The sequence below is a fragment of the Parambassis ranga genome, chromosome 20 (genome assembly GCF_900634625.1).
Source record: "Parambassis ranga chromosome 20, fParRan2.1, whole genome shotgun sequence".
NCBI classification, from domain to species: Eukaryota; Metazoa; Chordata; class Actinopteri; family Ambassidae; genus Parambassis; species Parambassis ranga.
The window spans coordinates 16,278,079-16,292,617 of record NC_041040.1 but is presented as its reverse complement, the minus strand read 5'-3'; the positions used below and the strand labels follow the sequence as shown (position 1 = coordinate 16,292,617).

The 14,539-nt window shown below is 41.8% G+C and overlaps 1 protein-coding gene and 1 long non-coding RNA gene across 2 annotated transcripts; one reads left to right on the top strand and one right to left on the bottom strand.

The window, feature by feature from the left end:
* Positions 1-354: 354 nt before the first annotated feature.
* LOC114453238 (enkurin-like) lies at positions 355-3,262 on the top strand. Its single transcript, XM_028433039.1, has 5 exons — positions 355-646; positions 2,181-2,326; positions 2,404-2,618; positions 2,705-2,851; positions 3,085-3,262. Exons 1-5 carry the CDS (start codon positions 567-569, stop codon positions 3,256-3,258), a joined length of 762 nt encoding a protein of 253 aa, XP_028288840.1. The 5' UTR covers positions 355-566; the 3' UTR covers positions 3,259-3,262.
* LOC114453241 (uncharacterized) lies at positions 2,647-3,831 on the bottom strand. The gene is made up of 2 exons (XR_003672423.1): positions 3,476-3,831; positions 2,647-2,919 (listed from the first exon to the last, which is right to left on the bottom strand). It is a non-coding gene; the product is annotated as an uncharacterized LOC114453241 (long non-coding RNA).
* Between the last annotated feature and the right edge of the window lie 10,708 nt (positions 3,832-14,539).

Below are 14,539 nucleotides of genomic sequence, written 5' to 3'. Positions count from 1 at the left end.
TTTAGGGCAACAAATGTGCTTTTAATCGCGAAAGAAATAAATATAAAACTGATTGAACGGGTGCTGCGTTCAAGTGCTCGGTTAATCTCGTAAATCATTGTTATAAAGTCGAAGGTACGATTTTGACGGGCGTTATTTTGGAAATCCATGAGTTCAAGACAATAAAGCAAAGACTAAACATTATGTGATTGTGTTTACAGCGACTGCTAAGTTGAAATCTAATATTAAAATCAGCCGGTGCTGATAATAGTATAGAACGTAGGCCAGGTCCTCTGTAGGTGTGTGTGCGTCTGTAGCTAAAACAAACCCATGGTATGCAGACCACTGTGCGGACAGAATATAAAGCAAGGAGCATAAAGGTTATACGTGACAGATCAGATATAATGGGAAGACATGCGTACAAAAATACCTACTATACCAGAATGCAACACGTCCTCCGCAGGTTGCCTAGCAACTGTCCTGCGCTTGTGTTGGCAAACAAATTCGAGCAAGCTTTTCTTCAGGTTATTATTCGGCCACAGAAACCACTCAGTTGATTCGTACCTTTTGGGTTGAAATTATTCAACATGCCTGAAGGTGTGAAGCCGCCAGAAAGCATCTACAATTGCATTCCAGAGAAAGAGCGGAAGATTGAAAAACCCCCGCTGTGAGTTACATTATCTTAGCTAACTCACTTAGCTAGCCACCATGCTAATTTAGCTAACTACTTTGTTGTTTGCTGTTTACCCTCACACACACACACACACACACACACACACACACAAAAGTATTTGATCTATGTTGGATTTACTCAACAAGGAGCTCACAATTGACTTATTTAACCCTCATGCACTGTTCGGGACATTTTTGTCCTCTGAGAGAAATTTTTCTGTTTATTTTGGCCATAACTTTGTCAATATGTGGACAAATTGAATAATTTTTGCTCAACAAGCTTAATTTTACATAATTTTTGTTAATATGATTTTAACATTTTTCATTGGTCAACAGTACACTGTGGGCAAATTCTACCCCCTAATGTGTTGTTCGGGACAAAAACGTCCCCTAACTTTAACAGTTTTAAAAATATATTAGATAAATATTTTTTTGAATTTTTTTTGCATTGACCTTTTAATTAACTTCAGTTCTAATCAACAGTAGTGAAAAAATCATTTTCCCCCAGGATTTTAACCCTTTAATCACCAATTTTATAAGGGGTGGTGCTGAAAATTGGAAAAAAAAGGCACAAAAAGGCTAATTTTTAATAGAAAAGGTGAATGTGGACTGGATTTTTTTTAACCTTTATTACAGTCTTGGTCATGTCAAACATCAGTAAAAAAATTGACTTTATTGCATTATTGGTTTTTGCACAGCACTGGATTTTCTTTTTTTCTCCCATTTTGTCCCATAGACTTACATTATAACCACTTTTTTTTGACTGCACAGCCATGGCACTACATAATCATGCATTCTTGATTGTTGGTGGTTTACCCTGTTGGTAGGAGGTAAAGTGTGATTTTTACAGTTAATATGGTCATTAAGTTGTTAACTGTAAAAATCACAAATTTTACCTCCTACCAACAGGGTAAACCACCAACAATCAAGAATGCATGATTATGTAGTGCCATGGCTGTGCAGTCAAAAAAAAGTGGTTATAATGTAAGTCTATGGGACAAAATGGGAGAAAAAAAGAAAATCCAGTGCTGTGCAAAAACCAATAATGCAATAAAGTCAATTTTTTTACTGATGTTTGACATGACCAAGACTGTAATAAAGGTTAAAAAAAAATCCAGTCCACATTCACCTTTACTATTAAAAATTAGCCATTTTGTGTGTTTTTTTTTCCAATTTTCAGCACCACCCCTTATAAAATTAAAGGGTTAAAATCCTGGGGGAAAATGATTTTTTCACTACTGTTGATTAGAACTGAAGTTAATTAAAAGGTCAATGCAAAAAAATTTCAAAAAATTATTTATCTGATATATTTTTAAAACTGTTAAAGTTAGGGGACGTTTTTGTCCCGAACAACACATTAGGGTAGTGTTTGCGAACAGTCCATGAGGGTTAAGTGACAGGAGTTGTGTTTTTTGGCTTAACTTTGTTTGTTATGAAAATGAAGAAATGATCAGTTGTATTCTTTTCTTGAACCTCTGAAATGATTTTAGTGACTGTAGTAATTGATTATTTGGGTCTGTTTGGTAAAGGTATATGTCAAAGCACAGGCCAGCTGTGCTTCTTGAGAGCAAGTCAAATAAGGATGCGAGGAGAACTATGGGACCGGCAAAAATAATGGTGTCGCCTCCTGATAACTACCTCAAGAAGCGCTCAACAGAGGCGAGAGTGTGTAAAAGTGAGTTCCCCAGTTAGGCTGTTTGATTTTCTTTTGAGTGTTGATTATCAGTTTCTTCCTTTTTTGCGTTCTTTCAGACACACCTCCCTCAAAGCACGTCCGCACTGTGAGAAAGCCACCAGTTCCTTTGAGGACTGAGGTCCCACTCATGGGAATCCCCACCAAGAAGGCCTGTTTAAACACAACTGTAATGGTGCCGAAGAAACCGCATCCTACAATTGTAGACAGCAACAAAGGATCCAAGCAGCTCCTTGAAAACTCAGGACTTGTCCCAAAATACAGCCGTAAAAAGGTGTTTTCTTGAATTACTCAATACATGGTTTAGTTACAACAGTTTTATTTCAAAACATGTCTAAAGTTTCCTCCTTCTGTTTGCAGGACTATGGTCAGGTGCCTGAGTACCTGCTGCAGCGCAATGAAGAAGAGCGAATTGCTCAGGAGAGGCACGAGGACTTTCTGAAGGAGCAGAGGGAGCAGGCATCCATGAAGAACCTGTCAGAGGAGGAGCGTCAAGCTGTCCTGGAGGTACCTAAAAACATGGCTACACAGCGGCAGTCCTTTTTTTCTGAAACAGCAGGGGATCATTCAGGCACCTGGAACCAGTGAAGAAGCACAGGAAATGAACAGAATGATTCCATTACTTTAGGGAGAGGAATGAACCTTTTCAGCATCCATCAACTATTGCCAGTACCTTTTATTGACTCCTGTTTACTCTATAAAATCTCTGAATCCTGATATTTATCTCTCTGTCCTTCTAGACCCTGAAGAAAAACTGGGATAAGGTGCACCATGAGTACCAATGCCTGCCTCTCATCATTGAAACCCTGTCGAGGAAAACCCATAAGCTCCGACTGGAGGAGGCCATGACGCAGCTGGAGAGGGACATCAACCTCTTCGAGAGGTTCAAAACCATCTACATACCCAGCAATTAATACATTAAAGGGGTCAGATTTACTCCAATAAATGTCTCTACCATTCTTCCATTGACATTACACATGTATGGCTCAGACTAACAAAGACACACTTTCAATGATAAATCTATCTTTGATTCTTTATTGATTAACTAAACATCAAGGTTTAAGTGACGATGATGATATATAATCATCATATATAGAATCACTGTGGCAGAGAAGTTACACAAAGCGTCACCTTCCTCCTCCAAGAAACGCTGTCCACCAACTGCTGCCAGTTTGGCAGACACAGGCATCTTCCATGTCGGTTCCAGAACGTCATCATCCACATCTATGACAGGCAGCCCCAGTTTGTGGGCCACAATCTTTCCTACGGTGGTTTTCCCTGCTCCAGGAGGACCCATGAGGAGGATATTCTTGTCCCCCTGGCAGGCGGGTTGGGTGTGCTCTCAGTAAACCCATTCAGGAATCTAATAAGAGCCTCTCCCCCTGCGAAGGACAACAGTTAAACAGGCTTTACTAAGACCTATGAGGCTGCGACATACGTGTGCAGTTAGCACAGAACACTTAACCTACAAGTTAAAGTAGGTCTTCTTTTTTTATTTAATATTACTGAACTGACAGCCTCCTGCTTTCTTCAGAGAGCTGCGACAACTTTCCACGTGTTTTGCAGCTTGTAAATAACAAAGTGACTGTAAGAGCCAGTTAAGTTAATTTATATGTAATAATAATTTAGTTTAAAAAATGTGAAGCAAATAATTTTATTTGAATTATAAAGACCGTTGCTAAAATACATAATTTAACAATTAAAATATGTTAAAGAATTTTTGTTATAAATACGTCATGCTGTCATAGTTTTACGTTACAGTCAGATTGCAGCTAGACACGTAAGAAGCAACACAGTTTTTTGACCGAGCGTACCTTGTCTATTGTATTGTATTTTTTTTGTGTGATTTTAGTAAATCTTGGAAAAGAAGATTCGGTCTCGCTCGCGTTTCTTCAAACTACTGGTTGTTAGGAAGCTGCAAAATTGGGACAGAATTAAAAAGCACAGGAGTGCCAATACATTAGTCAAAAAACTAGCTTATGTCCTATGGAGCCTCGCTGGAGCGCTTTGTAACGCGGCTTGTGTGGAGAGCTGGCCAGGAGAAGTTGCGACTAAACGGGCAATCCACTGCAGCATGTGATAGAGAAGCACTCCGTAGCAGTGAGTATTGTGAAGAAAAGACGTGATACGCATGCATGAAGAATGTTTTGTTCGGAGGAAAACGAAGTAAATGCTCTAACCGCATGTCAGCGAGCTGATTCTCTGCCCCTGTGAGAACGCATGTGAGTAGCAAGAGTGGATTCAGTCGATGTGGAGAGTGTGATTTTGAAGAGGTTGTTTGCACATAGTTCGTTTGGAAAGGCATTTTTAAAGAAAGTGCTTTAAACTTTGTGCATGCAACGTGAGCATTACTCCGCGAGTGGAACGATGGCTGATGAAGATGAAACGATATGCGGTGAGGAGGCAGAGGGGCGGGGAAGATCACGCAAGTTAACAGAGAAGGGTTTGGAGGAAAGGTTGCAAAGGCTCACAGCATCGAGGAAACGAACTTTTCGAGCCCTAGCAGGCCAAATGAAGGAGATAGAGGCAATGAGAACTGACACTCAAACTGTACAAAATGTGAAGGACATGTTGGAAACTGAATTTGAACCGTCTCTACATGAGTTCATTAGACTCAACAAAGAAGTTGGCAATTTGTTAACAGAAGATGAAAAAATGTTTGACCATGTTGATTGGTTTGAACCAAAACTGGAACTGTTTAATGCTTTTAAGAGGACAACTAAAAGATGGGTTGCAGATGTGCAAGAATCCATAGAGAAGGAAACTGAGCAGCCAAGAAAACATGATGGAATAGATGAACATCAAGAGGCTGTTTTACCAAGTGATAGTATTTCGCAGATAGGGGTCAGCAGTGCTGCAAAGGCTCACACATGCAGATCTCATGTGACTCGTGCATCAAGCACTTCATCTGTATCGTCCACACGTGCTAGGCAGGAAGCAGAGCATGCTGCTTTGCTGGAACGCGCAGCAGCGATGAAGAAAAAGCGAGAACTTGAATTTGAGGCAACAAGAATTAAGCAGCAGTTTGAGTTTGAAACAGCTAGACTTAAGGCTGAAAAAGAGGAGTTAGCGATAGAGACTGCATTAGCTGAAAGCCAAGCAAAACTGAAGGTGCTTACAGAATATGAACGCTCTGAAGATGGTGCAAGTAGTTATGCATCAATGCAGAAACCAAGTGAAAATGTGAAGAAGGAAAGAGTTAGCACTGCGCTACCGACACAAGCTAATGTGAATGTTCATGTGCCAGCACAAGTGCAGCACTCACGAATACCACAGCAGCTACAACCCGTCTCACATCAAAGACTTAGAACGCAAACTGACAGAGGTGATGACATGTTGACAGTCATGCAAAAACAGAATGTGATCACTGAGCTGCTTGTAAGGCAACAGCAGCTTTCTCAACTGCCAACTAAGGATATTTCTGTTTTCAAGGGTGATGCACTTCAGTATAAATCGTTCATGAGGGCATTTGAGCATGCGATTGAGCAGAAGACAGACAATGATCAAGATAAATTGTACTTCTTGGAACAGTTTACTGATGGTGAGCCTCAAGAACTGGTGCGCAGCTGTGCTCACATGTCACCTAACAGAGGTTATGAAGAGGCAAAGCAGTTACTTCATAAGCATTATGGGGATGAACTGGTGATAGCCAACGCATACATTGATAAGGCACTCAAATGGCCACAAGTGAAGTCAGATGATGGAAAAGCATTGAATGCTTATGCAATGTTTCTGATTGGATGTCGTAAATCTATGGAGGACATTGAATATTTAGAAGAGATGGATAACCCTACAAACCTGCGGACAGTGATATCCAAACTGCCTTACAAAATGAAAGAAAGATGGCGTGCTGAAGCTTTTGATCTCAAAGAGAGAAGAGGAAGAAGAGCAAGGTTTGCTGATTTGGTTGCTTTCATAGAACGCCAGGCCAAGATAACTATGGATCCTCTGTTTGGTAATATCTCAGACAGCCGTACAAACACGGTTGGAAAGATGACTCAAAGGGAAAAGCAGCCGGCAAGGAAAGAGGTTCGTGGAAGCAGTTTTGCAACCAGTGTTGCTGCTGAAAGTAAAGCACCTCAAGTAACACCTGTCAAGCCTGCTAACATAAGTAAAATAGTGAATGCCTTTGCTAAACCATGTTTGTATTGCCAGCAGTCTCACACGCTTCTTTTATGCAATAAGATCAAAGGTCAGCCACATAAAGAAAGAGTGGAATTTCTGAAATCAAAGGGCTTATGTTTTGGATGCTTGGTTCCTGGCCACCTTAGCAAGTTTTGCAAACGGCGGTTAGAGTGCAAAGAATGTGCATTAAAACACCCTGACATTCTGCACAAAGTGAGTGAGGATTGTTCTGTTTTACCAGAAAGTAAGGATGGAGCACAAAGTAAAGAAGGGTCGTGTGTAGAAGTTCCCATCACGCAAGAGTCCTGTGGTCTCACGGGGGCTGGAGAAGCTGAATGTGTGCTGTCGATAGTACCAGTAAAAATCAAGTCAAAGAATAGTGATAAGCACATTGAAACTTACGCTCTTCTGGACCCGGGAAGCACAGCAACATTCTGCACAGAAGACCTGCAAAGGAAACTGAATGTAAAAGGGAAGCCCACTAGAATACTTCTTAGCACCATGGGTCAAGATAAATCAGGAAAACAAAAGGTGGTGAACAGTTTTGTGATATCTGGCTTAGAAGTGTGCGGACTGGAAGACACCATGTTCATTGAGTTACCCGAGGTGTTCACTCATAACAACATACCTGTTCATGCTGGAAACATACCCAAACAGTCAGATATTCAAAAGTGGCCTTATCTTCAGGAAGTCAGGTTGCCAGAGATAAAGGCTGATGTAGGCCTACTTATTGGAGTTAACTGTTCAAGAGCCATGGAGCCTTGGCGCATCATTAATGGACAAGACGGAGGTCCTTATGCAATGAAAACAGCTATTGGCTGGGTGGTGAACGGACCTGTAAGAAAGGACCTGAATGACTCAAAGAATAAGCCGCCTCATTACTCAGTGAACAGAATCTCTTTGATGGAGATCGAAAAGTTACTGGTGCAACAGTACAATACTGATTTTCCAGAGCGCAACTATGATGATAAGGAGGAAATGTCTCTGGAAGACAAGCAATTTTTGCAGTCTGTGGAGAAGACGACAATCTTTGAGAAAGGACATTATAGCATTGGGTTGCCATTCAGGAAGGAGAACCTTCAAATGCCCAATAACCGTTGTGTGGCAGAACAACGTGTAGCATGTTTGCTCAGGAAGTTTAAAAAGAATCCTGAATTCTTCGATGACTACAGGAGTTTCATGGAAACCATCATTGATAAGGGATACGCTGTCCAGGTTCCGACAGACCAACTGAACAGAGATGACAACAGGGTGTTTTACATACCGCACCATGGTGTTTATCACCCGAAGAAACTAAAGTTGCGGGTGGTGTTTGACTGCACTTCCTCATACCAGAATAAGTGCCTGAATAGTGAGTTGCTACAGGGACCTGACCTGACCAACACATTAATCGGAGTGCTTTTGAGATTTCGTGAGGAGTCTGTAGCGGTAATGGCAGACATTGAGTCAATGTTTTACCAAGTCAAAGTGCCAGGGCATGATGCAGACTTACTCCGTTTTCTTTGGTGGCCCAATGGCAATTTGGATGAGCCAGCGGAGGAGTTTCGGATGACAGTGCACCTTTTCGGAGCTACTTCTTCTCCAAGCGTAGCCTCATACGCACTGAAAAGAACTGCAGAGGATCACAAAGATCTTGCATCCCCAGATGCTGTCCAGACAGTACTGCGAAATTTTTATGTAGATGACTGCCTGAAAAGTGTGCCTACTGATGATGACGCAATAACCTTAGTCAGCGACCTTCAAGCTTTGTGCAGCAGTGGAGGGTTCACCTTAACAAAGTGGATGAGCAACAGCAGAAAGGTGTTACTGTCCATCCCAGAAGAACACAGAGCCAGTGAAGTGAAAGACCTGGACTTACGACACGACACTCTGCCAGTAGAGAGGGCACTTGGTGTGCAGTGGGACACAGAAACTGATACTTTCACCTACAGTATGAAGCTGCGAGACAGACCAAAGACCAGAAGAGGGATTTTGTCAGTCATCAATTCCATCTACGACCCTCTCGGCTTTCTGGCCCCGGTCATCTTGCATGCTAAACTTTTGTTGAAAGAACTCTGTAAAGAGAAGCATGGATGGGATGAGAACATTGGAGAAAAGCATGCGGAAGACTGGGAAAGATGGATGAAGGATGTTACTCACCTCTCCAACTTTCATGTCAGTAGGTGTCTTAAACCCACCAAGTTTGGAAGTACTGTTTCAGCACAGATACATCATTTTTCAGATGCCTCAGAGTATGCATATGGCATTGTGTCATACCTACTGATAAAGAATGAACAAGATGAGAAACACTGTGCCTTCCTCATGGGGAAGTCCAGAGTGACTCCACTCAAAAGAGTCACAATCCCTAGACTTGAGTTGACTGCAGCGGTTGTTGCGGTAAAAGTTGACAAAATGTTGCAACAAGAGCTTCAAGCTCCACTGCAACCATCTGTTTTTTGGACGGACAGCACTACGGTGCTTAGATACATTGACAATGAAACTGCTCGTTTCAAAACATTTGTTGCAAACAGAGTTTCCTTGATCCGAGAAGCAACCAAGCCATCGCAATGGAAGTATGTCGAAACGAGTGAAAACCCGGCAGATCAAGCAAGCAGAGGTCTGAAGGCGAAAAGCTTGGTGCAAGGAGGAACATGGATAAGTGGACCAGATTTTTTGTTGAATGAAAATGATTGGCCAGAACAGCCTGTGCGAAGGAACAAAAGCCTTGACAATGACCCAGAGGTCAAGAGCACAGTGGTTGTTAACACAGTGAACGTTAAAGAAAATGCAAAAACAATGAAGCAGCTGATAAGCTATTACTCAGATTGGAATAAGCTTAAACGAGCAGTAGCGTGGATTCTAAAAGTAAGGTGTGTTCTGCGGAAACAGAAGGAAGAAAGAAAAGAGGCATTAAAAACAATCAAGCAAGCTGAAAAGAATCCTGACAGGCAAAAAGTAAAGTTAAAACAATACATGAAGGAACTAAGAGTTGCCTCAGGAAAAGACTCGCTTACCTTGGATGACCTTGATACTGCTGAATTAGAAATAATAAAATTCAGTCAAAGAGAACATTTTGGAGAAGAAATTAAGGTCCTGCAGAAGGGAACACAGCTTAGTCACAGCACTGCATTGTCTAAACTAGACCCGATTCTTCATGACGACATGTTAAAGGTTGGTGGAAGACTTGACAAATCTGCGATGTCGGAAAATGCTAAACATCCACTAATTCTTTCGAAGCACAGCAAAGTTGCCACTTTGATCTTAAGAGATATACATCAAAGAACAGGCCATTGTGGACGCAACTATGTGTTGGCACAACTGAGATGCAGATATTGGATTCCACAAGCCAATTCTGCAATCAGAAAGATCATCAGTAGGTGTACAGTGTGCCGTAGGATGTCAGGAAAGGTTGGTGAGCAGAAGATGGCAAATCTACCTGAAGATCGCCTCCTCCCAGACCAACCTCCCTTTACAAGCACCGGCGTAGATTTCTTCGGCCCGTTTGAGGTTAAAAGGGGCCGGGGTACCATTAAAAGATATGGGGTAATGTTTACGTGCCTCACTATCCGAGCTGTGCACATTGAAGTTGCCGACAGCCTTGATACAGACTCCTGCATCAACGCAATTCGCCGCTTTATATGTAGGAGAGGTCAGGTCACCATCATGAGGTCTGACAATGGTACAAATTTTGTGGCAGCTGAAAGAGAGTTAAAGGAAGCTATCCAACAATTGGACAATAACAAGATCGAAAGAGCTTTGCAGCCAAAGGGAATAAAATGGATATTCAACAGCCCAGCTGCGTCCCATCAAGGCGGGATTTGGGAAAGGCAAATTCGCACAGCTCGAAGGATTCTTAATTCCTTAATGAAGGAACAAACAATGAATGATGACTGTCTTCAGACAATAATGTGTGAAGTTGAAAGCATCATCAATGGCAGACCACTCACAAGCGTCTCAGATGATGCAAATGACGTTGAGCCCATAACTCCCAACCATTTATTGCTTCTGAGGTCTCAGCCAACCATGCCACCGGGAATCTTCTGCAAGGACGACCTCTACACAAGAAGAAGATGGAAGCAAGTCCAATATCTTGCAGATTTATTCTGGACTAGATGGACGCGAGAATATCTTCCACTACTTCAGGAGCGTCAGAAATGGCTCAAACCCAGAAGAAACTTCATGACAGGAGATGTAGTACTGTTAGTGGACAGTTCTTCTCCCCGCAACTCGTGGGTCATGGGGAGGATAGTTGAAACTTTGCCAGACTCCAGTGGAATGCTGCGGAGAGTGAAGTTGAAAACCCGAACCAGCACTCTGGAAAGGCCTGTAAACAAACTGTGCCTGTTGAAAGAAGCAATGCTAGAAGAATAAGAAAGGAAGACGAGTGGATCTTTATGCAGAGTTACAGTTTAAGTTGCTTGGCTCTTAGTGTGTTAAGTTTGTAATTGATTAGTCCTCCAGCCTAACAATTAGGGGCCGGGTAATGTAAGAGCCAGTTAAGTTAATTTATATGTAATAATAATTTAGTTTAAAAAATGTGAAGCAAATAATTTTATTTGAATTATAAAGACCGTTGCTAAAATACATAATTTAACAATTAAAATATGTTAAAGAATTTTTGTTATAAATACGTCATGCTGTCATAGTTTTACGTTACAGTCAGATTGCAGCTAGACACGTAAGAAGCAACACAGTTTTTTGACCGAGCGTACCTTGTCTATTGTATTGTATTTTTTTTGTGTGATTTTAGTAAATCTTGGAAAAGAAGATTCGGTCTCGCTCGCGTTTCTTCAAACTACTGGTTGTTAGGAAGCTGCAAAATTGGGACAGAATTAAAAAGCACAGGAGTGCCAATACAGTGACGTTACATTATTTCGATAAGGTTCATTTGGTCTTCACCTATTTATGAACTATGATAGAATTCTTTTTAGTCAGACCTGTGTCTTGTGTTAGTTCATAAATAGGTGAAGACCAAATGAACCTTATCGAAATATTACGAACAAGTTTTGGACAACAATGTGTCAAAGATTTCCGACGCCTGGAGCAGCTGGAACAAAAAAGGGCACGCTATCGCAACCACCTTAAATTCAACCTGAGATGCCGAGACGAGGGAGTAACACCACCAAGCTTGGAAGTAAAAAACCCCATCCCAACCCAAAATGCAAATAGGATAATAGAGAAAACCCGCACAGCGCTCCTTAAAGAAAGGATACGCTGCACGACAAGCAAAATAACCAACATCAACACAGAGATAAAAACACAAACGGAAGCTTTCAGACTGAAATACCCCACGGAAGAAAACACACAGAAACTCGTAAAAGAACACCTGAGGCAGACGCACGAAATATTTTTTGAACGGACAAAGGTAAGACACATCAAAAAACTGGACAGACTAATAACACGAAAACAACATAGAAATAAGGACACAGACGAAGCGGAAAAAGAAAAATGGGTCAAAAACATCTCACAACGCCGCCTAACAAAGATAGAAATAGACGTCCTGTCTCGCGGACTTAACTATGCTGTCACACCAAACAAAATACCACACGAAGAGTTCATCCTAGCCACCGTATTAGCGTGTCAATCCATACCGGACCAGGGGAAAAAAGCAGAGCTAAGGAACGAGATAGCAGGTATTCTAAAATCCGCAAAAATACCACCAGCTAACATAACAAAAGAAGAAGCCAAAGCAATTAAAACATTGGCACAGGACAAGAGCATCACAATCATACCCGCGGATAAAGGTAGGACAACAGTCATTATGGACACTAAGCACTACGAGCAACAGATGGAAAACATGTTAAAAGACACTGAAACATATGAACCGCTCAGAAAGGACCCCACAGAAGAAAAGAAAAGGACACTCAAAACACTACTCAAACCATTACTACAGGAAGGTAAAATAGATAAGAGCACATACAACCACCTCATGCCCACAGCCAGTATCACACCACGAATATATGGCACACCCAAAATCCACAAACAAAACACACCACTACGCCCAATAGTGGACAGCATTGGATCAGTAACATACAACCTATCAAAAGCACTAGTTGACCTCATAAAACCACTACTAGGCCTCACCGAACAACACTGTAAAAACTCAAACCAGTTAGCGCAGGAACTCAGGGACACCACAGTACACCCGGACGAAATATTCATATCACATGACGTAATATCCCTCTTCACCAAAACACCAGTAAACGTAACACTGCAGATAGTAGAGAACCGCCTCAGGACAGACAAGACACTACACAAACGGACCAATCTAGCAGTTAACGACATAACCCGGCTGCTACATTTCGTATCCACATCCACATATTTCCAATTCAGGGGTATTTTATACAGACAGAGGGAGGGCTTTGCAATGGGGGACCCACTCTCAGCCATCATGAGTGGTTTTTTTATGGAGGACCTAGAAGAGAAGGCCATCTGCACGGCACCTGCACAATGCGGTCTCAAAATGTGGAGGAGATACGTGGATGACATCCTGGAAAAAATAAAAACTGGCCACACACAGGAGTTAACAGACCACCTCAACAAAATAGACAGCACAGGAAAAATCAAATTCACACACGAGGAGGAAAAAGACAGTACGATAACCTTTTTGGACATAAACATCACACATCTACAGGACGGCAGCATAAAAATCAAAATTCACAGGAAACCCACACACACCGACCAATACCTGTTATGGACGTCTGAACACCCCACCGCACACAAACTCTCCGCCGTACGAACACTATTCGACAGAGCCACCATGATCACAGACCCACAAGACAGACAGGAGGAGGAAAAACACATCATAAAGGCCTTAAAAAAATGCCAGTACCCCATGTGGGCAATCAAAAAAGGAAAACAACAAATCGACAACAGAAAAAACAAAGAAAAAAAGAGAAACACAAACCAAAAACAAAATAAAACAATGGTGACACTCCCCTACATCCGTGGAATAACGGAGAAAATACAAAGAGCAATGAGGAAACACAACATCAATACACCCGTCAAACCACATCGGAAACTCAGACAACTACTGGTGCACCCAAAAGACAAGATCGAACCGGACAAAAAATGCAACGTCATATACGAAATACCCTGCCTGTCCTGCAATAAAACATACATCGGTGAAACAGGAAGATCATTCAGCACACGGAAAAAAGAACATAAAACAGAATGTGAAAAGGAATCAGCTGGGATGAGCACAAGGGCAACAAAACAAAAAGCACAACAAGAAAACCTGAAATCAGCAATCTCGGATCATTGCAAAAGAGAAAGGCACATTATGGACTGGGATGGGGCAAAAGTGATCGGAAACGAGGACAACAAATTCAAACGGTGGATTAAGGAAGCCATCGAAATAAGGAAGCGGGCCAATAGGACAATGAACCGGGACGAGGGAACTTTTACACTGTCCCACACCTGGAACACTGTCCTGAGGAGACCAGACTGCTGTCCCACACCTGGGACACAGCGCTGAGGAAGCCGGACTACAGGTGGCGCTGTTCCCCCACTACCTGGAGTAGTGGGAGAATGGCGCCACAACCTGCATAAGATCAGCTGGCAGACACGTCACGTAACATCATGTGACTTCTGAGGAAGACTGCAGGAAGTAGTCGAAACATGTCAAGGTAAAACACGAGACACAGGTCTGACTAAAAAGAATTCTATCATAGTGACGTTACATTGTTATTCATAGTTTTAGGCAAGACGCTCACCTCAGGTCTTGGCTTTGTGTCCTCAAATCTCGTTGACAAATGTCTCAGCAAAGTCACAGCTTATTTTGTTGAATACTATGAAAGAAAGAATCACTTTCAGGCACATTATTCCGCAGGCTCCATAAACAACTACGGCCAGCTCGGAGGGACAAATTTAATCACTACGGAAGCGCAGTAGGAACCAATTCCCCCTGCGTTTGTTAGTTATGCATTATAATTATTTACAGAAGCTACATATTACACAGCACATTGAATCAATACGACTGTATAATTTAGGGCAACAAATGTGCTTTTAATCGCGAAAGAAATAAATATAAAACTGATTGAACGGGTGCTGCGTTCAAGTGCTCGGTTAATCTCGTAAATCATTGTTATA

Excerpts from the sequence above, each read along its gene's own strand:
- LOC114453238 (XM_028433039.1), top strand. The coding sequence starts at position 567 with ATGCCTGAAGGTGTGAAGCCGCCAGAAAGCATCTACAATTGCATTCCA. Across the intron at positions 647-2,180 it reads AAGATTGAAAAACCCCCGCT|GTATATGTCAAAGCACAGGC; the intron begins GTGAGTTACATT and ends TGTTTGGTAAAG. Across the intron at positions 2,852-3,084 it reads AGCGTCAAGCTGTCCTGGAG|ACCCTGAAGAAAAACTGGGA; the intron begins GTACCTAAAAAC and ends CTGTCCTTCTAG.